The 23,204-nt window shown below is 41.9% G+C and overlaps 1 protein-coding gene across 2 annotated transcripts in view; it reads left to right on the top strand.

Annotated features, from left to right (window-relative positions):
• The window catches only part of man2a1 (mannosidase, alpha, class 2A, member 1), a 63,013-nt gene that overhangs the window by 32,176 nt on the left and 7,633 nt on the right, over nucleotides 1-23,204 (top strand). For both annotated transcript variants that reach the window (XM_014126665.2, XM_014126673.2), the window contains exons 10-17: nucleotides 13,171-13,356; nucleotides 13,605-13,719; nucleotides 14,275-14,342; nucleotides 14,574-14,739; nucleotides 14,985-15,215; nucleotides 18,771-18,893; nucleotides 19,245-19,359; nucleotides 22,284-22,417. In XM_014126665.2, the coding sequence (XP_013982140.1) occupies nucleotides 13,171-13,356; nucleotides 13,605-13,719; nucleotides 14,275-14,342; nucleotides 14,574-14,739; nucleotides 14,985-15,215; nucleotides 18,771-18,893; nucleotides 19,245-19,359; nucleotides 22,284-22,417 (1,138 nt within the window). The remainder of the gene's footprint in view (nucleotides 1-13,170; nucleotides 13,357-13,604; nucleotides 13,720-14,274; nucleotides 14,343-14,573; nucleotides 14,740-14,984; nucleotides 15,216-18,770; nucleotides 18,894-19,244; nucleotides 19,360-22,283; nucleotides 22,418-23,204) is intronic.

Raw genomic sequence — 23,204 nt, 5'->3', positions numbered from 1 at the left:
CAGTGGCGGCTGGTGACCTGAAAAATTGAGGAAGATGGTATAGATGACAAAGTGTGTTTCAAAAATCGTCAAAGACTAATTATGTTAACCTAAAGCATTTAATAAAGACATTTGTAGTAAAATATTATGGGAAAGGGAATGAGAAGGCTACTTAAACTGTGTTGGAAAGGGATCACAGCAGTGATTGAATGAGGGTATGAGGCATGAGTTGAGGTGTTCAGAGGCTTGACCAGTGCAGGACAGGATTTGACTGGGAAGACAAAAAACTATAAGACAACACACTACACAGTTAGACAAAAGAGCTAAGAATGAGTTAGTCCAAGCAAGGAGTAAAATCATTGTAATAATGTGATTGTGTTTGCGTATGTGATTGACTCTACATACAGGAATGAGAGAAAATTGATAGGGGTACTCACAGTTCTTTGAGGGGAAGCGTTCATTGTGCCAGTGGACGAGAGGGCACATGAGACGTAGCTTCAGTTCATGTCAGGAGAAAGTTGAAGTTGACAATGGCAGTGAAGTGGTGTGGTCGTCACCTCTTAATCAGAGACCAGGAGGGGACTTAGCTGTAAATACAAATAGCAGATACATTCCATTACAGCTGCGCCCTCGTAGGTTTGGACAACGAGTTTCTCTATGAAGTTAAACTCAGACATCTCAAAATTCATAAAGTCAAACAGACTGCGCATCTCGCCCACTTAAAGTGTCCCAAGAAACATTCCTGAATAAAGCCCAGTTCTTCCACATACCTGACGATAACTGACAACTGCAAGCAGACTGGTGGCACCATAGGTCCCAGAGCGGTGGGGCAATTTTCAAATCGTCTCGTTTTCATCCAATATAGCATGTCAGATGTTTAGATGTAGCCTAGGCTGCTGCAACATTTATGTCATGAGTTTTTGCTTGTGCCTGTCCAGAGTGATTATGTGCTAAATAAATACCAGAGGAAAGTGGAAAGCCTACCTGAGCATGCCCTGCTTTTGTTTTTTAATTTAGCTGAACACGATCGATGTTCTTCAGGTCACTGTACCCATCTTTCGACCAAGGCTCAGACTTTCCAAAAGCAGGCAAGGCCAGCAATACAGGCGGCTTGATGAAAAGCTCCCTGTTAACCAGCTAATGTTTTGACGTCAGGTGATACTGAACGCCCTCACCTTTTCATCCTGATTCATGAAACTGATCTCAGGCAGAGGTCGACCCTCGCTTTTAATTCGCACCTTTTCCGTGTACCCCAGAGAATGAAAGGGGTTCTTCAACAAAAAAGCCACATCATTTTTGTCAGCGTTGGCCATTAACCCATTCTGGCAGAGAAATCTGCACACTCGTGCTGATAGCTAGCTAGCTACGGAAGTTAGCAAGGCAAATTTAAATAAATTGCACTTTCTGGGCACAAAAATAAAGTTCTAAAACCAAGAAAACAATATACACTGCTCAAAAAAATAAAGGGAACACTTAAACAACACAATGTAACTCCAAGTCAATCACACTTCTGTGAAATCAAACTGTCCACTTAGGAAGCAACACTGATTGACAATAAATGTCACATGCTGTTGTGCAAATGGAATAGACAACAGGTGGAAATTATAGGCAATTAGCAAGACATGCCCAATAAAGGAGTGGTTCTGCAGGTGGGGACCACAGACCACTTCTCAGTTCCTATGCTTCCTGGCTGATGTTTTGGTCACTTTTGAATGCTGGCGGTGCTTTCACTCTAGTGGTAGCATGAGACGGAGTCTACAACCCACACAAGTGGCTCAGGTAGTGCAGCTCATCCAGGATGGCACATCAATGCGAGCTGTGGCAAGAAGGTTTGCTGTGTCTGTCAGCGTAGTGTCCAGAGCATGAAGGCGCTACCAGGAGACAGGCCAGTACATCAGGAGACGTGGAGGAGGCCGTAGGAGGGCAACAACCCAGCAGCAGGACCGCTACCTCCGCCTTTGTGCAAGGAGGAGCAGGAGGAGCACTGCCAGAGCCCTGCAAAATGACCTCCAGCAGGCCACAAATGTGCATGTGTCTGCTCAAACGGTCAGAAACAGACTCCATGAGGGTGGTATGAGGGCCCGACGTCCACAGGTGGGGGTTGTGCTTACAGCCCAACACCGTGCAGGACGTTTGGCATTTGCCAGAGAACACCAAGATTGGCAAATTCGCCACTGGCGCCCTGTGCTCTTCACAGATGAAAGCAGGTTCACACTGAGCACATGTGACAGACGTGACAGAGTCTGGAGACGCCGTGGAGAACGTTCTGCTGCCTGCAACATCCTCCAGCATGACCGGTTTGGCGGTGGGTCAGTCATGGTGTGGGGTGGCATTTCTTTGGGGGCCGCACAGCCCTCCATGTGCTCGCCAGAGGTAGCCTGACTGCCATTAGGTACCGAGATGAGATCCTCAGACCCCTTGTGAGACCATATGCTGGTGCGGTTGGCCCTGGGTTCCTCCTAATGCAAGACAATGCTAGACCTCATGTGGCTGGAGTGTGTCAGCAGTTCCTGCAAGAGGAAGGCATTGATGCTATGGACTGGCCCGCCCGTTCCCCAGACCTGAATCCAATTGAGCACATCTGGGACATCATGTCTCGCTCCATCCACCAACGCCACGTTACACCACAGACTGTCCAGGAGTTGGCGGATGCTTTAGTCCAGGTCTGGGAGGAGATCCCTCAGGAGACCATCTGCCACCTCATCAGGAGCATGCCCAGGCGTTGTAGGGAGGTCATACAGGCACGTGGAGGCCACACACACTACTGAGCCTCATTTTGACTTGTTTTAAGGACATTACATCAAAGTTGGATCAGCCTGTAGTGTGGTTTTCCATTTTAATTTTGAGTGTGACTCCAAATCCAGACCTCCATGGGTTGATAAATTGGATTTCCATTGATTATTTTTGTGTGATTTTGTTGTCAGCGCATTTAACTATGTAAAGAAAAAAGTATTTAAGAAGATTATTTCTTTCATTCAGATCTAGGATGTGTTGTTTAAGTGTTCCCTTTATTTTTTTGAGCAGTATATAATATACCTCCTCTATCTCCTGTAATTTGAAAAAACGAATTTCAATTGAATAATATCCCAAAAATCTCTATCCAACAATGTCACCAAGCCTCTCAACACATAGAACCCCCATAATGCTCTGTGGCACAATCCCAAAAAAACTCACTCGGTTAATTCTCTGGATGGACAACATGTCATTTCATACTGAAAAAGCTTTGGTTGGTTGGAGGACGTCCTCCGGGAGTGGTCATAATTACCATGTATGTCAATGGAAGGGGGTGAGGCCTCCTAGGTTTTGTATTGAAGTCAATGTAACCAGAGGAAGACGGAAGCTAGCTGTCTTCCGGTTATACCATGGTGCTACCCCAGACACGGCTGTTGAAGTTACTGTAGACCTTCATTGCAAAACAGTGTATTTTAATAAATTATTTGGTGACATATGAGTATATTTTGTATAGTTTAATCTAAAAAGGATAACTTTTTAATGTTTCGCTATTTTTATTTTTATGAAATTTCACCGAATAGGATGGTCCTCCCCTTCCTCCTCTGAGGAGCCTCCACTGGATAGTCCCTGATCTGGCTATGCCATATGGCTGTGGGCTTTGCTTAGCAGACAAGATTTGCTTAGAATTCTGTGGCATTATTTTATATTATCTTACAGTATGAGGAATACAATTGAACATAGCTGAATAAATTAGAAAGGATATTTTCTCCAAACGATTTCTGAGGGAGTGAGGTCCTACTATATGCTTCATTTTGAGTTATTTATGCAACTTTAGCTGTGTTACAAATACTATATTTTTAGATTTTGGCGGGTTACTTTTTTATATATGCAAGTATAGGCAGCATATCCATAAGGCTAAGGGAAGCTTTTCCTAAAGTGAAATGAATGAAATTACCCAAAGGATATAGCCTAACTACTCCCATCTATACAGAAATAAATACAATTATTCATAATAGGCTACTAAAGCATGATTTGGCCACTGAGGATCATTACCTTCTTTAAAAAATATACGTTTTGGGTTGTTTTAAATCATATTGCCTACAGTCAGAAGGAAAGGCAGCGCACTCGATTTGGGCAGATGATTGTTGAGTTGTGACGTGAAGAGTAGAGAGGCCAAGCCAGGCATAGCACAATATTTCAAAATGCAATCACAGGAAACATAGTTTGGAAAGCAAATGTTTATAGCTGTAAAGAGAAGACAATGAAAAGACTATTTATTTCAAATTCTCAACTTAATTGAGCGAACAACAGTAGAGCCTGTGTTATTGGCACCAGTGGAGAGAATCGGCAATATCCCCGGTGTGCATATTCACTATTTATCATTATTGGGTCAGTGTTACTTAATACTTTGTTTTTTGGACAATCATTTCCTCTTCCAGTTTAGATGGACATCATGTTCGATTTGTGTCTCTCCTTCCTGTAGGCTTATTATATGGACAACGTTGTTTGTCAGTGTCAGCAGAGTAGGGTACCCTGTAATTTGACGTATTAAGAACGATTCTGCTAATGTCCCAAGTCATATAAAGAGTAGTACAATTGCATGAAATGTGTTTATAAAAGGCCATATTTTTCCCATGCAAAGAAAGAAGAAATGTATCTGATATAGCCTAGGAATATACTCGCTCAGCCATGCATTGAACGGTCTTATTTTGCGAACAGTGATTGAGTTATATTATTAGGCTAAATGATGACTATCCAATCTACTCATCACATTAGTAATAGTAGGTTATCTTACATGCGTCTGCAAATACGATGATGCATGGAGTGCTTTATTATAAAGATGCATTTTTATGGTGAAACTGACTTTTTCCCCAAACTTGAAGCTCACATGCCACCTATATATGCCAGGTTGTAAAGTGGATTTATGTGCTTAATGTTAAGAATTGAGCAATAAATATAGCAGCACGAGAAAGCTGGGATCCTTTTTGAAATAGTGGCCAGTGAAAACTCTGTTTTCACATGCTTATAAGAAGACGTGTTTCACTAGGCTCTGTAGGCTCTGTGCTCTCCAACCATGTTCCAGGGGTCCTAGGCCTGTAGGATACGTTTGGAGTTATTTGGTCACTTTAGTTGTGATACAATCAAATTATAAGCCTATGCACTAGGCTACATGATGTGTGTGACTATGATTAGAAAAAGTCGCAAAAAAAGGCATGTGGTGTTTCTTGTCTTACTGCACATGCTGGGCATCATTTACATTTAGAATGTACCGTTTAATAACTGCATAATTGCACCTATCGGAACAGTAGCAGGGGAATAAAATACATGTCATCTATGCACTTAATTAGCAAATGAAGGATGCTTTTCCTGTGGTTCATTTTCATGCCAGCCAGGTAGGCTATACTCTTGCTGCAAAGCAATGTGCTTAATATTGCCAAGACAGTCGTGAAGAGGGCACGACAACACCTTTTCCCCCTCAGGAGACTGAAAAGATTTGGCATGGGTCCCCAGATCCTCAAAAAGTTCTACAGATGCACCATCGAGAGTATCCTGACCGGTTGCATCACCGCCTGGTATGGCAACTGCTCGGCATCTGACCGTAAGGCGCTATAGAGGGTAGTGCGTACGGCCCAGTACATCACTGCAGCCAAGCTTTCTGCCATCCAGGATCTATATACTAGGCGGTGTCAGAGGAAGCCCCGAAAAATGGTCAAAGACTCCAGTCACCCAAGTCATAGACTGTTCTCTCTGCTACCGCACGGCAAGTGGTACCGGAGCGCCAAACTAGGACCAATATACTCCTTAACAGCTTCTACCCTCAAGCCATAACACTGCTGAACAATTCATCAAATGGCCACCAGTACTATTTACATTGACCCCCCGCCACTCTATTTGTTTTTTACACTGCTGCTACTCGCTGTTCATTATCTATGCATAGTCACTTCACCCCTACCTACATGTACAAATTACCTCGACTAACATATACCCCCGCACATTGACTCAGTACCGGTACCCCCCTGTATATAGCCTCATTGTTATTTTATTGTGTTACTTTTTCAAAAATGTTTACTTTAGTTTATTTGGTCATTATTTTCTTAGCTCTTTCTTGAACTGCACTGTTGGTTAAGGGCTTGTAAGTAAGCATTTCACAGTAAGGTTTACACCTGTTGTATTCGGCGCATGTGACAAATAAAGTTTGATTTGATTTGAATATTATAGAAAGCTGATGGGATCCTCCTCTTTTTAATAGAGGCCATAAAAACTCAGTTTTCTCACGCAATTGCATAGCCTACAGAAATGTTGTGTGACATGTACTCATGGGCTCTCATTAAGTGTTTAATTAGATTTTTGAATGCATTTGCATTGATTTTAGAGGGACAATAGATTGCTGAGTACCAGGCCATTAGCACTGGCAGTTAGCACATTTGGTCATTAGCTAGTGTCTGATTCCCTGACAGCACTTCCATCAGCTGTTTTCCTTGATACTCAAGGGATAGGGCTGTTACGGTGACCGTATTACCGTCGCACACGAGTCATGACGGCAGTCAAATTCCATGTGAACCGTTTTGTCACAATAATTAGGCATCTCCAAGCTCTGATGCTGCTGATGGTCATTAGTAGCCTACCAAACTTGCTAACTGCCTGGTACTCAGCACTCTATTGTCCCTCTAATCACTCTGACATCAATGCAAATGTATTAAAAAATCTAATCAAACACTTCATGAGAGCCCATGAGCTCATGTTGCGCAACATTTCTATAGGCTATGCAATTTCGTGAGAAAACAAAGTTTTGATGGTCTCAATTAAAAAGAAGAGGATCCTACCAGCTTTCTATAGGCTAGGTGTCACAATTGTCGTCTGGAAAGGACCAAAACGCAGCGGGTTGTATACTCATCTTCTTTTAATAGGCGAAAGAAGGAAAACCAAACAAACACGTATACAAAAATAACAACAATGATGATGATGATGATGATGATGATGATGAACGACGAAAAACAGTCTTGTCAGGCATAGACAGCTAAACAAGAAACAACCTCCCACAAATCACAAACACACCCTAATATATAGGACTCTCAATCAAAGGCAACTAGACAACCCCTGCCTTCAATTGAGAGTCCACACCCCAATTAACTACACATAGAAACAGACTAACTAGAAAGAACATAGAAATAGACTAACATATAGCAGTGACCAAAAAACCCGGAAATCATAAATCAAACACCCCACTACATAAACCATCACCCCGACACACATAAGCAAAATACCCTCTGCCACATCCTGACCAAACTACAATAGCAAATAATCTTATTACTGGTCAGGACGTGACACTAGGCCTACTATATTTATATCTAAACTTTACTAATATTAAGCACATTGTTTCTCTTTACAACGAGTATAGCCTATCTGGCTGGCATGAAAATTAACCACAGGAAAAGCATCCTCCGTTTGCTATTTAAGTAAAAAAAAATCCCCTGCCCATTTCGAGACAGGTGCATGATAATGGTCCATTCTAAATCAAAACAAATTTCACACATGTATTTTTTTGGACATGTAAAGACAAGATTAAATCAAGAATAGTTTAATGGGTGACAATTTTAGCCTATGACTTGTGAATTATATATTATCACTTGTGAATGATGCCCAGCTTGTGAGCAGTAAGCCTTTTTTTTGCAACTTTTTCAAATCATGATCGCACACCTCATGTAGTTTTGGTAAGGTTTGTATCACGACTAAAGTGGCCAAATAACTTCTTAAAATTAAGCACATTAATCCGCTTTACCACGGGTGTAGAGCTGGTATACTTTTGTTTTTTGGTACTTTTTACCCCTTTTTCGTGATATCCAATTGGTATTTACAGTCTTGTCCCATCGCTGCAACTCCCGTAAGAACTCGGGAGAGGCGAAGGTTGAGAGCCATGCGTCCTCCGAAACATGACCCCGCCAAGCCGCACTGCTTCTTGACACACCGCTCGCTTAACCCGGAAGCTAACCACACCAATGTGTCAGAGGAAACAACATACAGCTGGCGACTGAAGTCAGCGTGCATGCGCCAGGCTACCACAAGGAGTCGCTAGAGTGCGATGTGACAAGGACATCACAGCCGGCCAAACCCTCCCCTAACAGTGCCTTAGACCGCTGCGCCACTCGGGAGGCCTAACTGGCATACATACGCAGCGCGTGAGTTTCTAGTTTGGGATAAATAATTTTCACCATGAAAATGCTAACCTTTATAATAAAAGCATTACATGCAGAATAGCATTTGCGGTCACTTTCCCCGCTAATTGATTGCATTTTGGAACATTTGCGCTTATGATGTGAAGAAATAGCCTAATAGTTGATCAACATTTAAGCTAAACGTTCTGATCTGTTGCGTCAGCCTCATTGCTTAAACACGTTTTTTTGGATGCTAATGGTTTTATTAATTTGGGATCTATCGCATCCCACAACTGTCCCAGAGTATGTTTTAAATATTTCTTTCTCTCACAGAATATAATAGGTCAACTTTTGTGCTATGGGGGATAGTAGATTGACATAGGCTAGTTCTTTTGCTGGATAGTAGATTGACATAGGCTAGTTCTTTTGCTGTTTGTTAGGCCTACTCATCTTGTTGGCTGACAAAAAGTAAATGTGGACAGTCCTTTCAATATCGTCAATATACGCCTCAGAATTGGATAAGGACACGGGCCGTTCCGTCCCTGATGTGTCCATCTTCACTTGTAGCCTGTGAAAAAGACCTGATCACGTGACGGGCATTGGCTAATAAGAATTGAGCTATCTAAGAGAGCCATGTGAGTGAGAGGTGCTCCAGAGCACACAGCCAGGAGAATGGAATTATATTTATTATATTCAGCCCTAGGGCACAACGGCCACTGGGCGCAAAAGGCATGGATTTTTTTAGGGGGCATTACTGCCACACAAAGGGGATGCTGCCGAGAAGTTTGAGACGTTATCAAGTGCTTGTCAAATTGTGATAGAGAGACTGATTAAGTGTGTGTCCTGCGCAAAAAAAAACAAAGCATAGCTCATGCCTTTCATGCAACTTTTTTCAAATCATCATTAAAGTCGCATCATGCAGCCTTAGAATGTATTAAAAATCTAAACATATAGCCTAATGTTTATCACAACCGCAGTTGCATAAATAACTCTAATTTAAGCAAATAGGAGGACCTGTTTCTTTGTTAACCACTCAACACAGAATAGCCGCATGTGCGCACTCCCTCAAATCGTTTGGAGAAAATATCCTTTCTATTTTATTCAGCAATGTTCAATTGTATTCTTCACACTATAAAATAGTGCCACGGAATTCTAAGCAAATCTTGTCTGCTAAATTAACTAATGTAGCCCACAGACATATGTAGCCCACAGCCCACAGCCATAGCCAGATCAGGGCCTAACATAAGGACAACTGTTTAAAGAGTTACCATCTCCCGAATTAAACTGAAGATCTTTACCTATCACATCCATAAAACAGTCAACATATTAATGATAACCTTTTATCATATCATCATTCTGAACAGTCGTAACCTTCTTGGATCTGCAAAAACCCCAGCCTTACTTATGATTCAGTACCACATAAATTGGTTTAATTATTTATTTACTAGCTAACTAAATAATAACACAGATTAAACATACACACTTCATACATGATTAAAGGTCCCTAGCGGACTGACACAATATGGTGGCTTTTTACACAACAACATGGAGAGGGAGAGTGAGAAAAAGAGACACTTATCGTTGATACATTTTCAAAACTATTCTCACAGTAATCATATACTTTGCACACGAACCACCACCTGTTTGGAATAAGAAATCATGAATGTATTTACGTGTGAATGTCTTTGTCTGTCATGTAGTCCTGAACAGAACTAAAGAGTTCACTCTGTTCCATTCGCTCCTGAAGCTGCTTATTTGAAGATAGGCTAGCCAGCCGTGTCGATGGTTCCAGTGGGGTGATGAGAGTAGCGCACTATGGTGATTTGAGGAGTAATAGGATGGTCCCACTTAAATGAACTTTTCTAGATATTTGACTTGGACAGCTAATCAGCCGTACCAGCGATTGTCCACGAGGGGAGTTTTCTCCTCTCTCCACCTCGTGTTAATAGTCAGAGTTTGAACCACTTTACACGCGCAGCTATCGCCTGGCGATGTTCTGGTCTAGTCTGGGAGGTGAGTTTATTTTATCTTTACCTCATGTTGAGGTTCAAAGTTCCAACCATTTCAAACATGTAGGCTACCGCCTCACCTTTTTCTGGTCTAATGTTAATTTTGTTACCAATCCTTTTATGCACTCTGGCCGAAGTGGACGGTTCCGTCAGTCTGACTGTAACGATTTGCGCTGAGAGTCGGGAAGCAAGTTCAGGGAGTGAGTGTTTTAATAAATAAACACAACATAATACAAAATGAGAAACATGAACAACGCACAGACATGACACAGAAACAGAAACAATGATGCCTGGGGAAGCAACCAAAGGGAGTGACATAAATAGGGCAGGTAATTAAGGAGGTGATGGAGTCCAGGTGAGTCTGATGATGCACAAGTGCGCGTAACGATGGTGACAGGTGTGCGCCATAACAAGCAGCCTGGTGACCTAGAGACCGGAGAGGGAGCACACGTGACACTGACATGCTCTCTGACCTCACTCGGGGGGTGGCTACTTATGCACAGTTTATCGGAGATAGATTCTCTTATGGCTCCTAAAATCACATTCCTACTTAATACTTTCATCATTTTTCATATTATATGCACGTATTGGATGGAAACTTGACAGATAAAGGGGATATACTTTACAAGTTACCATTTTTAAAGACATCACAAAATAACAATCCATTTGAAATTATTATTCACCACTGACCATTCCCCACGTTCTTATGTTAGAAATATTGTTCCAGTATTCGCTTTAGAAACTGTTAGAGTTTTGGCGGGAAGACTGTCTGTTAACAAAGGGATTCCTTTGGTTAACACTGGAGAGGACAAAAGAGTCTTCTCCTCCTGTAATTTACATCAGGGTGTGAACTGTCAACCCCCCAGCAGCTCCCTCCCCCCTTCTGTGGGTGAGAGAGGGCCTGGCTACTGTCATCCACCGCCATGCTGATCTGACCCATTCTGATCCTCACAGGGCAGTCATGTCACTATGCGTGGAAGCTAGGAAATGCTAAATGTGTTTATGTTCATTAACGGTCAATTACCATGAGAACGGCAGTTATTTGCTTGACAATCACCGACTGACAAAATGTCATTACCGCCACAGCCCTATCTAGGGATAATGAAAAGACCTCTATTTTGGGAGAAGAGCAGCCCAGTTTTCATTGTTGTGGCTCGGGGGTTAAATGAGTTCCATAACACAAGCTGAGACTCTGATTGCAATCAAATACGGGAGATTTCCAACTGTGGTCAATTTGGAGTAATTTTCTTATGCTCTTGGCCCATGATGACCCATATACAAACAACTACTTGTCACTTCACTGAATACACTGAAATGAGTGAACAAAAGCAAAACTTTTTGCAATGGAAAACAAAAATCAGTGTTCTTATTGGACAAATCATATACAGTGCCTTTGGAATGTAGTCAGACCCCTTGACTTTTTCCACATTTTGTTAGGTTACAGCCTTAATCTGAAAATTATTAAATTGTTTGTTTTCTTATCTCATCAATCTGCACACAATACCCCATAATGACAAAGCAAAAACAGGATTTAGACATTTTTGCTAATTTATAAAAAGATTTAAACTGAAATATCACATTTACATAAGTATTCAGACCCTTTACTCAGTACTTTGTTGAAGCAACTTTGGCTGCGATTACAGCCTCGAGTCTTCTTGGGTATGATGCTACAAGCTTGGCACACCTGTATTTGGGGAGTTTCTCTCATTCTTCTCTGCAGATCCTCTCAAGCTCTGTCAGGTTGGACGAGGAGCGTTGCTACACAGCTATTTTCAGGTCTCTCCAGAGATGTCCATGCTCTGACTGGGCCACTCAAGGACATTCAGAGACTTGCCTCAAAGCCACTCCTGCGTTGTCTTGGCTGTGAACTTAGGGTTGTTGTCCTGTTGGAAGGTGAACCTTCACCCCAATCTGTGGCCCTGTGCTCTCTGAAGCAGGTTTTCATTAAGGATCTCTCTGTACTTTGCTCCATTCATCTTTGCCTCGATCCTGACTAGTCCCCCAGTCCCTGCAGCTGAAAAACATCCCCACAGCCTGATGCTGCCACCACCATGCTTCACCATAGGGATGGTGCCAGGTTCCCTCCAGAAGTGACGCTTGGCATTCAGGCCAAAGAGTTCAATCTTGGTTTCATCAGACCAGAGAATCTTGTTTCCATGGTCTGAGTCCTTTAGGTGCCTTTTAGCAAACACCATGTGGGCTTTCATGTGCCTTTTACTGAGGAGTGGATTCCATCAGGCTACTCTACCATACAGGCCTGATTGGTGGAGTGCTGCAGAGATGGTTGTCCTTCTGGAAGGTTCTCCCATCTCCACAGAGGAACTCTAGAGCTCTGTCATTGTGACTATCGGGTTCTTGGTCACCTCCCTGACTGAGGCCCTTCTCCCCCGATTGCTCAGTTTGGCTGTGTGGCCAGCTCTAGGAAGAACTTCTTACATGATGGTTGCCACTGTGTTCTTGGGGACCTTCAATTCAGCAGAAATCTTTCAGTACCCTTCCCCACAATCCCATCTTGTAGCTCTTCGTACAATTCCTTCAACCTCATGGCTTGGTTTTTGCTCTGACAGGCACTGTTAACTGGGGGACCTTATATAGACAGGTGTGCGCCTTTTCAAATCATGTCCAATCAATTGAATTTACCACAGGTAAATTTGTTGTATACACATTTACCTTATCAAGTTGTATACACATCTCAAGGATGATCAATGGAAACAGGATGCACCTAAGCTCAATTTCGAGTCTCATAGCAAAAGGTCTGAATACTTATGTAAATATTGTATTTCTGTTTTTGATTTTTAATACATTTGCAAACATTTCTAAAAACCTTTCACTTTGGCATCATGGGGATTGCTGTAGATTGCTGAGTATTTTTTTAAATATAAATACATTTTAGAATAAGGCTGTAACGTAGCAAAATGTGGAAAAATTCAAGGGGTCTGAATACTTTCTGAAGGCACTGTAGCATATCCCTGTTCAAAACGTTTCCTCCCTAATGAACACGACCCATGTCTGTCTTGGTGTCATGGAAAGGCATACTCATGTGAAGAAAATAACTATTCTCTCTGTCTGTCCTTCAGGGCTGCTGAAATCATCTACTCCCTCACCCTGGCCAATATTAGAACGTCTGGGAAGCGGAATGATTTTCCAGCTGTGGAGAATTACAGACTGCTCACTGAAGCCAGGAGGAACCTGGGCCTGTTCCAGCACCATGATGCTATCGCAGGCACCGGCAAGGACTTTGTAGTGATAGACTACGGTACCAGGTATCACTTTTTTTTGTATTGCTTGTTTTATTAGTTTTCATTGTCTTATTTGATGGGGAGAGATGCAGTTCAAACATGAACACACAGATGAATCAATAATTTAATGGGTTGCACCGACATGGTTTTGTCATTATTACCAGCATCGTGCTGTAGACATTGGTTAAATGAAAGTGAAACACTACATATTTGACTCAGAACTTTGACTGCTTTCCTCTGGGCATTTAATTAGAACAAATCTCCCTTCTCAGATTGTTTCATTCCATTTTGAATTTGAAACAAGTGATCGTCAACTCGGCTCACTGGCTGGTGCTGAAGGACAAAAGTGCATACAGTTACAATCCCTCAAAGGCCTTCCTTAAAATGGTGAGTAAAAAAAGCATTGGCGTTTTAATTTCAGTGTTGAAACACAAGGTAGTTGATTGTACATAGCAACATTTCAGATTAGTATAGTGATTTTCAAAGGGTGACAGTTTATGGTGGTGGTGCAGGAAGTGAAATGCATGCAATAGCTACATTTGAAGTGTTTACCAGACTCTACTTTTGGCCAAATCCCTGAAGGAGGCACAACATCAGGATTTGAATATGCAAATTTCCCGGGCAGGAAGTCAACATCAGTTTTCAGAGTAATGTAACCTCTTCCACTTCCTTGTTTCGCTACAGCAGCTGAAAAGACGTTTGATATGCATCTCACTCACCCAAACCTAATGAAAATTGTGTTAAAGTGAATGAGCCTAAGATGTTTAAATAGCTTATCCGTTTTGAAAAGCATTACCAATACCACAAAAACAAAATTCAATATATTTTTTGAAAATTAGTCTATAAGAACTGGAAATAGCCTGTGGACTGTGTGTTGGTATAGCTATACCAGATTGGTGTTCTTTTGCAAATCAACTCTAATCTCATGCACATTTCTCTCAGGATGATATCCAGCCTGCTCAAGATGCCCTGCCTCGAAAAACAGTTCTGAAAATCAGCTCACAGCCTAGGTAAGGCACCGTACAAATCTTCCTCCCTTTTCCCTTACACATTCTGGCTGATATTATGACCCCTTTCATATTGCAAATATGATTTAGAATAAATACAGGAAGTTATAGTCTGGTCAGGTTGAACAATATTAAACCTGATGACAGCTGTGGAATCTTTTCTTTATGACCAATTTGCCTTTCAGACTTTTCAAAGCATTAGCAACTCGTACCAACCTGTCTATTTTCCGCCAGGTCTGTGGTCATCTACAACCCCACGGAGCAGGACCGCACGTCAGTGGTGACTGTGTATGTGAACACGCCCCACGTGCGTGTGGTCACAGACCACGGTCGTCCCGTCTCCGCTCAAATCAGCGCGGTGTGGGACGAACCCACCACAGCCTCCACAGAGGCCTTCCAGGTACAATTGTCAAATTTTTGTCATTAGTGTTTGTATTTAGCCTTTATTTATCCATGGGAATGATATTTATCGATAGTGTTTTTATAATGGCTGTATCAGGTAGGACTATGAGGTCACCACAGAGATTAATTGGAGATTAACTGGAGATTGATTACCAATGTGTTACCAGTTCATAGTGATTTTTTATGTTCATGTATGCTTTCTCCCACATTATCTCGTGTTATGGTGTTTTCTTTTGGGATCAGTTGTCGTTCATAGCACAGGTGCCAGCGCTGGGTCTTGGGGTGTACCAGTTAGGTAAGGCTGCGAGGGGCGGAGCGGAGACTGCAGAATACGTCTTCTTCAGGCAGAGTGGCGAGCTGTCCGTCAATGTGAAGCACTTCACAGTCAACATCCCCCAGGACGCCTCCACCCCCCTCAGCATCCACAACCCCCACCTCCAGGTCTGGAGCTCCCCCACCACCGGCCTGATGGAGGTAAGACATGCACAGCATAGCGTAACAAAGCATACCATTGCACAGTAAAGCATAACATAGCATAGTTTAGTAAAGCATAGCATAGTAAAGAATAGCATAGGAAAGCATAGCATAGCTTAGTAAAGTATAGCATAGCTTAGTAAAGCATAGCACTTCACAACACAGCAGGGCACAACGCCGAACTCCTGCAAAAGTGCTATATAATTAAATACCAAAAACTACGCTTTAAGTGAGAAGTAGGCATTGGTCTGAAGCCGAAAAAGAAAGGAAATTCACACAAGCACCGCAATGCGTACTTCACCCATGCTCCACCAACGTTTTCCAGCACACAGCTTTGACCTACTACGGTAGCTATGTTGGTCTATTGTACTTACAACAATGTGTAGGCAGGTTGCTTCAAACCTTCTCAAACAGCCTAATTCATACTCTTAGAGGAGGTGGTCCCAGAATAATGTGATTTGTACCACATATAAGCTAATGTATTGCATTCTTCCCACCCCACACTAAGACCCCCATTCCACTACCTTTTCATGCTTTTGTTTTATTATATGAAAGCAAGCTTTGCTTTTATACTTACAACACCATCAGGCTTGATTGAGTGAGCTATTTTGTCTTGTAGTAATGTGGTGCCTGCCTGCCTGTATTTCCTTAAATCTTTATTTTAACAATACATGTCATTGAAAAATACATATATTTCATAACATATTTTTGGGGTCAGTAGGTACCCAACATAAGAACAGGAGGTGGTGTGTTCAACTCAGTCACTCATATAGATATAGAGGTCTATAGAGCATGTCTGCCTTTCCTGATTTCTGTCACCGTTAGCTTACTTGTGTAATATTTACATAAGCTCAGAACCACTTGTTTTTCAAACATGGACCTGTTTTATCAACTGCTGTGCTGATCAATAGGCAGTTTATCGCCTTTGTCAAAAGACTATGTAGCTTAAAGTTATATGTGTATTTGTATTTATTTTTGCAATACAGATGATGACGCTACAATAATACACATTTACAATAGGCCTGTATCGGAAAAATACATGCATACTAATGATATATATATATTATTTTAATAGCAGGACACTGCAAAGCCCATTATCCCTCTGAATAGTATGAATTAGGCTGTTTGAGAAGGTTTGAATCCAGAGCAACCTGCCCACACATCGCTGGAAGTAAAATAGACAAACCTAGCTACTGTAGTAGGTCAAAGATGTGTGCTGCAAAATCTTGTTAGAGCATGGGTGAAGTACGCATTGTGGTGCTCAGGTGAATTTCAGATCAATGCCGACTTCTCACCTAAAACATCATTTTTTTTTTTTTAATTTCCATTGTTTTTACACCGGAAGGTGACTACTACTGAAGAAAGACATAGTACTACATTACCTGTAAACCACAATGAGTGGTTTATATAAGATTTACAATCAAACGTACATTCATCAGATATAGTAAACGTTGTACATACAATTCAGCGATGGCCACAATTGCTCTTGAAGAGCTACAAGGTTATGCAGGCTTTCTTGTTCAAGCACAGGTCTACCACACCTGTACAAAATATTTTTAAGAATACATATTTACAAATCTGACATTGGATAGGCGGTCTAAATCCTTTAGCTACAAATGTTCTTAGTAATGCTGTACACAGCAGTCCAACTCCAGTAAAAGAGAACACATTCCCACATTTATAAATGGCATCTATCCTGGCCATTAAGCAGGCTGGGGCATTCCCTGCAGCACCAAGATTGGTGTAGAGGTCCACTGCTCTTGTGTGCACGTCAGGAGAGGGTGAATCAAATGCTTGTTTAACAATTCAACGGCAGAGCTGGTAAGTCTGCCTATGCGCAAGTCTCTGCCATTAAGCAGTGTGTCCCTGGGATGTACCGTAGGGATGGCATGCATCTGACGGATGAGGGCAACGACGTCCTCCTTGAGAGATTGAGAGCTGGTCTCTCCACCGTTATCTCCTCCGTAGTAGCAAGACGCGCACACTAGTACTACATACACTCCCTTTCCCTTGCCACTCAAAAATGCCCAACAAACCCAAATTCTCTTTTTAAGAGACACCTAATAAATGAATATTAGCACACACACAGTGTGTGTGTCGGGAAAGGGAGGGGAATGTCAAAAACTATAGACGAAAGAGAATGGTCAAAATATCAGGGCGGTGATGCTAACCTGTACGCTATGAACCCTGTTAGCTAGCTTATTTGTTTGTGGTCTGATTACACACAAGTGTCCAGGTCAGAAGTTTACACAGATGACTTTAGCAATATGAAAAACCTTCCATAGCAAAATATACCTAGCTAGCTAGCATCCTCTTTTTTGCTTTTCATCCAACTGGTGTTAGCTAGCTAGCTTCAGCTGCTAGCCTTCTACTAGTTAGCTACTACTGTTGCGCAGCAGCCGAGTTGCTCAACCTGGTTTTAGATTTCTGAGATTCAGCTGAAAAGATGTTAGCATTGTCAGAAACGTTACAAAAGGTAGTACATTGTTGGTTTTTATTGGGCATAAATGTGAATCAGGGGCGGCAGGTAGCCTAGTGTTTAGAGCATTGGGCCAGTAACCGAAAGGTTGCAAGATCGAATCCCCGACCTGACAAAGTACAAATCTGTCGTTCTGCCCCCGAACAAGGCAGTTAACCCACTGTTCCTAGGCCGTCATTGTAAATAAGAATTTGTTCTTAACTGACTTGCCTAGTTAAATAAAGGTTAAATAAATATAAAATAAAATGTGCATGCGAGAGCGGTAAATTGTGAATTTAATAAAAACTCTTACACCTACAAACATATTTAATCCCAATGGATCTAAGCCTAATGGTCACTTTATGAACGCTGCAGCCTGTAGTCACTTTATGACGCTGTAGTCATTTTAATCCGACGTCTAAAATCTGAGCTAGGTTTGGGCAAAAAATTGTCTGACAACCCTAATGCTAACAACCCTGTCAGAAATCCGGTATAGTGGTTCTCGGTAACAGCCGGACGGATCATGACAAGAGGCGGGGAGTGTGTTGTACCTCCAATCAAATTGATTTCGAATTTTCTTAGACATTGGTGTCATATTGGCTTAGATAGGATGCTAGAGAGATTTGAATTTAACATTGAGCTTCAATCAGTCCCGTACTATAGTCGTGGTGACAGGCTCGACTATAATTCAAGTCTATTCTAATATTAGCACTGAACCAGAGTCATGAAGTATTTAGTGACTGTGACCTGCACTGAAAGGTCACATGGAATGTATCACACTTCTAGACTGTTAATGGTACTGACATGGTATCAAACCAGGGTCATCTGTGTGACAAAAGACTACATTATTCCTCTGAGTTAGTGCACAGGCATGAGTTCTCGGAAACAAAACAAGTCTTCAGGTCTCAGGTGAGATTAGTCATCACACAAGCTCATCACATTGTTCACCAAATCATCTCAACTACAACAACACAGGATACAGTCTGTGTAGTATTAAAACGGTATATCCGTTAGCTCTCTTTACTCATGTCAAGCTGCCAGTGTAATGGTGATGATGCAAGTGTTGAATCCAACCTTCTTCTGACTGACACCCTCAGAGATTGAAGCTGAAAGAGGACGGCTCAGAACACCAGGTTAAGGTGGAGTTTGCGTGGTACGGCACAACCAGCAACCGAGATAAAAGCGGAGCCTACTTGTTCCTGCCCGACGGGGTAGCCAAGGTAACTCGGCAACTTTATTAAACGTGATTGATTCTCCTTTGTCAACGTGTAGCATTGCAGCTGCACTGAAACCTTGTAAAGAAGAGAGTGCTTTCAGCTCTTACAGTAAAGGGAAAGGAGATACCAAGTCAGCTGCACAACGGAATGCATTCAACCGAAATGTGTCTTCTGCATTTAACCCAACCACTCTGAATCAGAGAGTAATTCTGTTACCCCAGTTTCCCTCTCTTTTCTCCCTTATTTGTGCTCCCTTGCCGGCACACTCTCTGTAGGAGGTATTATTGGCAGAGGATGGATGGGAGATGGTGTTATGAGTGATTTGATCCCCATTGATTTTCTGTGCTCCTCCAGATGTACTCTCCCGCTCGGCCTCCAGTGATAAGGGTCACCAAGGGATCTGTGTTCTCTGAGATCACCACTACCTTCGATCATGTGACGCACACTCTACGCCTCTATCACGTTCAAGGTAATGATGGAATGTGTGTGTGTGTGCGTGCGTGCGTGCGCATGTGTGGCCAATCTACAATTGACCCCATACATTGTTAGACCTTGATCAGTGACATCAACTGAAAGCAGTTGTACAAACATGCATGAGACCTTTGTAGGCTACTTGTATCAAAATCAGAAAAACAGAACGTTGAAATATCAAAAACACCCTGAAATGTAATTGTTTGTCTTTGAAATGGGAGAAGATCCAAAACCCTGTCTGTAGATGAGCCACACGAAGACTCACTCAGTGAGCCTACTAGGATAGTCAAGAGAGAGGGAGAGAGACGGTTTAGTCAGTGCAAAACCTTTTGAATGGCTTGCTTTCGTAGAGAAAATGTGTGTTGTTTTGTTGCGTGCTTGTCGATAAAAAGGAAGCTGCAGTCATGCTACACAGGAGAAGGATCCCCTGAAGGGCTGCATGTCATCACACAGCCAAACAGGCCTTAATTGGCCCCAGCATGCAGATTTCCTACTGAAGAATGGTTTCATTGCATATTTTGACCTGAGGGTACAGTATATAGAGATACAGTATGCATGTTGCGAGACGTATCACTATAGTTGTAATTTACCCATTTGGAATGCTTCACTGTGACATTGGTCCTCTATTAGTGTATTTATGATATTTAATGGCTCAATGTTGAGACCCAGTTTACTTCTACTGCTTTTGCATTCACCCAAAGTCTATGTACTGTAACTGTGGATTTTTTCTTCTTAGATATATTTATTCATGTTTTGCATTATTTCTGGGGGTATGTTTTTTTTTTTTTTTTCATCTGAAGAACTGGGGCAAATTTGTTCAACTGTTTTTTATTTCTTCTCTCAGTGGATTAATTAAGTTAGGTATGTAAAATGATATCAAACAATGTAAGATGTATTCCCAAAAAATGTCAAAAGGTTTATTTTTTATGTTTTACTGTTTTCTACATCGTAGAATAATAGTGAAGACATCAAAACTATGAAATAACACATATGGAATCATGTAGTAACCAAAAAAGGATTTTATATTTGAGATACTTCAAAGTAGCCACCCTTTGCCTTGATGACAGCTTTGCAAACTCTTGGCAATCTCTCAACCAGCTTCACCTGGAATGCTTATCCAACAGTCTTGAAGGAGTTCCCACATATGCTGAGAACTTGTTGGCTGCTTTTCCTTCACTCTGCGGTCCAACTCATCCCAAACCATCTCTATTGGGTTGAGGTCAGTGATTGTGGAGGCCAGGTCATCTGATGCAGCACTCCATCCCTCTCCTTCTTGGTCAAATAGTCCTTACACAGCCTGGAGGTGTGTTTTGGGTCATTGTCCTGTTGAAAAACAAATGATAGTCCCACTAAGCGCAAACCAGATTGAATTGTAAATAAATCACTGACAGTGTTACCAGCAAAGCACTCCCACACCCTCCTCCATGCTTCACGGTGGGAACCACACATGCGGAGATCATCCATTTTCCATTTTAGTCATTTAGCAGACGCTCTTATCCAGAGTGACATACAGTAGTGAATGCATACATTTCATTTCATGCTTTTTTGTTTTTGTACTGGCCCCCCGTGGGAATCAAACCCACAACCCTGGCGTTGCACACACCATGCTGGCGTTGCAAACACCATGCTCTACCAACTGAGCCACAGGGAAGGCCATTCACCTACTCTGCGTCTCACAAAGACAAGACTGTTGGAACCTAAAATTGTACATTTCCACCGGTCTAATGTCCATTGCTTGTGTTTCTTGGTCCAAGCAAGTCTCTTCTTATTATTTGTGCCCTTTAGTAGTGGTTTCTTTGCAGCAATTCAACCATGAAGGCCTGATTCATGCAGTCTCCTCTGAATAGTTGAGATGTGTCTGTTACTTGAACTCTGTGAAGCATTTATTTGGGCTGCAATTTCTGAGGCTGGTAACTCTAATGAACTTACCCTCTTTATATTTTTTACATTTAACTAGGCAAGTCCATCAGGAACAAATTCTTATTTACAATGACGGCCTACCCCGGCCAAACCCTAACCTGGACAACACTGGGACAATTGTGTGCCGCCCTATGGGACTCCCAATCATGGCCAGTTGTGATACAGCCTGGAATCGAACCAGGGTCTGTAGTGACGCCTCTATTACTGAGATGCAGTGCCTTAGACCGCTGCGCCACTTGGGAGCCCTCTGCAGCAGAGGTAACTCTGGGTCTTCCTTTCCTGTGGCAGTCCTCATGAGAGCCAGTTTCACCATAGCGCTTGATGGTTTTTGCGACTGCCCTTGAAGAAACTTTTTTTCCCGCATTGACTGACTTTCATGTCTTAAAGTAATGATGGACTGTTATTTCTCTTGCTTATTTGAGCTGTTCTTGCCATAATATGGACTTGGTCTTTTACCAAATAGGGTTATCTTCTGTATACCACCCCTACCTTGGTCACAACACAACTGATTGGCTCAAACTCATTAAGAAGGAAAGAAATTCCGCAAATTAACTTTTAACAAGGCACACCTGTTAATTGAAATGCATTCCAGGTGACTACCTCATGAAGCTGGTTGAGAGAATGCCAAGAGTGTGCAAAGCTGTCTTAAAGGAAAGGGTGATTACTTTGAAGAATCTCAAAAATAAAATATATTTTGATTTGTTTTACACTTTTTTGGCTTCTACATGATTTCATGTGTTATTTCATAGTTTTGATGTTTTCACTATCATTCTACAATGTAGTAAGTAGTACAAATAAAGAAAACCCCTTGAATGAGTAGGTGTGTCCAAACTTTTGACTGGTACTGTATGTATTCCCAAAAAGTGTATTCGGAGACTCACTAGGAGTATAATTAATATCTCAAAATCGAGCCAAAAGAGGAAGAAAGCTTATAAATATGTGCTGTGAATATGCTCTGTGATTGTGTTAGTGTTCTCTTTCTCTCTCTCTCTCTCTCTCTAGGTGTGGAGGGCCAGGCGGTGGAGATCTGTAACTCGGTAGATATAAGGGGGGAGTTCAACCGTGAAATTACAATGAGGTTAACATCCGATGTGGACAGCAAGGATCGATTCTTCACAGACCTCAACGGATTCCAGGTACTGTTACTGTATAACCTGGCTCTCTCTCTCTCCCCTCTCTCTCTTTCACTCGCTCTCTCACCCCTCCCCTCCCTACTCAGGCACTGCCCCCAGATCATTCAATGAGTGAATGAGAATTTTATTTTGTACACACTGAAGGATAAGTGTACAGGTAAAACGGTCACAGCTCTTCGAGGGCTTACTTAATGAAAAAAAGCCACTTTGAAAGGAAATGGATCCCTACAGTAACTCCTGATATTTAAGATAACACAGACACATGCGTAGAGAGAAGAAAACACTGACAAAGAGCAACCTTACACAAGGTATACACGGTGGAACATTTTTATTTGAATTTCAAGTAGGAATGCACAATTACAGGCCAGTCCCTAGCTCTCCAGTCACGAGAAAGCACTTCACAATATATACCAGAGCCATATATACCAGAGCAAATACTGCTTTTCTTGCTTCTGAACTGGCGATTTCTATGCGAGACTGTACATGGACATTGAGCCTGTCGACAGTTACGACATGAGCAATTAACTATGATACAAATGGCTAGTAGCATTAGCTTGACATCAAATGTACATAGAAACTGGCTGAATGGGGGTATATTAACTGTCCAAATTCGTAGAAATGACTTCATGGACGTCTTCCATTTTTTTGTCATGACAAAGTTTTGAATTGAAAACGAAAGCTGAAATGCAGATTTAAACGATTACATTTTGTTCAGGGGAGAATCTTTCGACAGATCAGTGTTTGAGCGCCCTTGCCAATTAGACACTCTGCCATAATTCTAGTGAGAGGC

The sequence above is a fragment of the Salmo salar genome, chromosome ssa01, assembly GCF_905237065.1.
Source record: "Salmo salar chromosome ssa01, Ssal_v3.1, whole genome shotgun sequence".
Taxonomy (NCBI): domain Eukaryota; kingdom Metazoa; phylum Chordata; class Actinopteri; order Salmoniformes; family Salmonidae; genus Salmo; species Salmo salar.
This window is presented reverse-complemented; position numbering and strand designations above follow the sequence as displayed.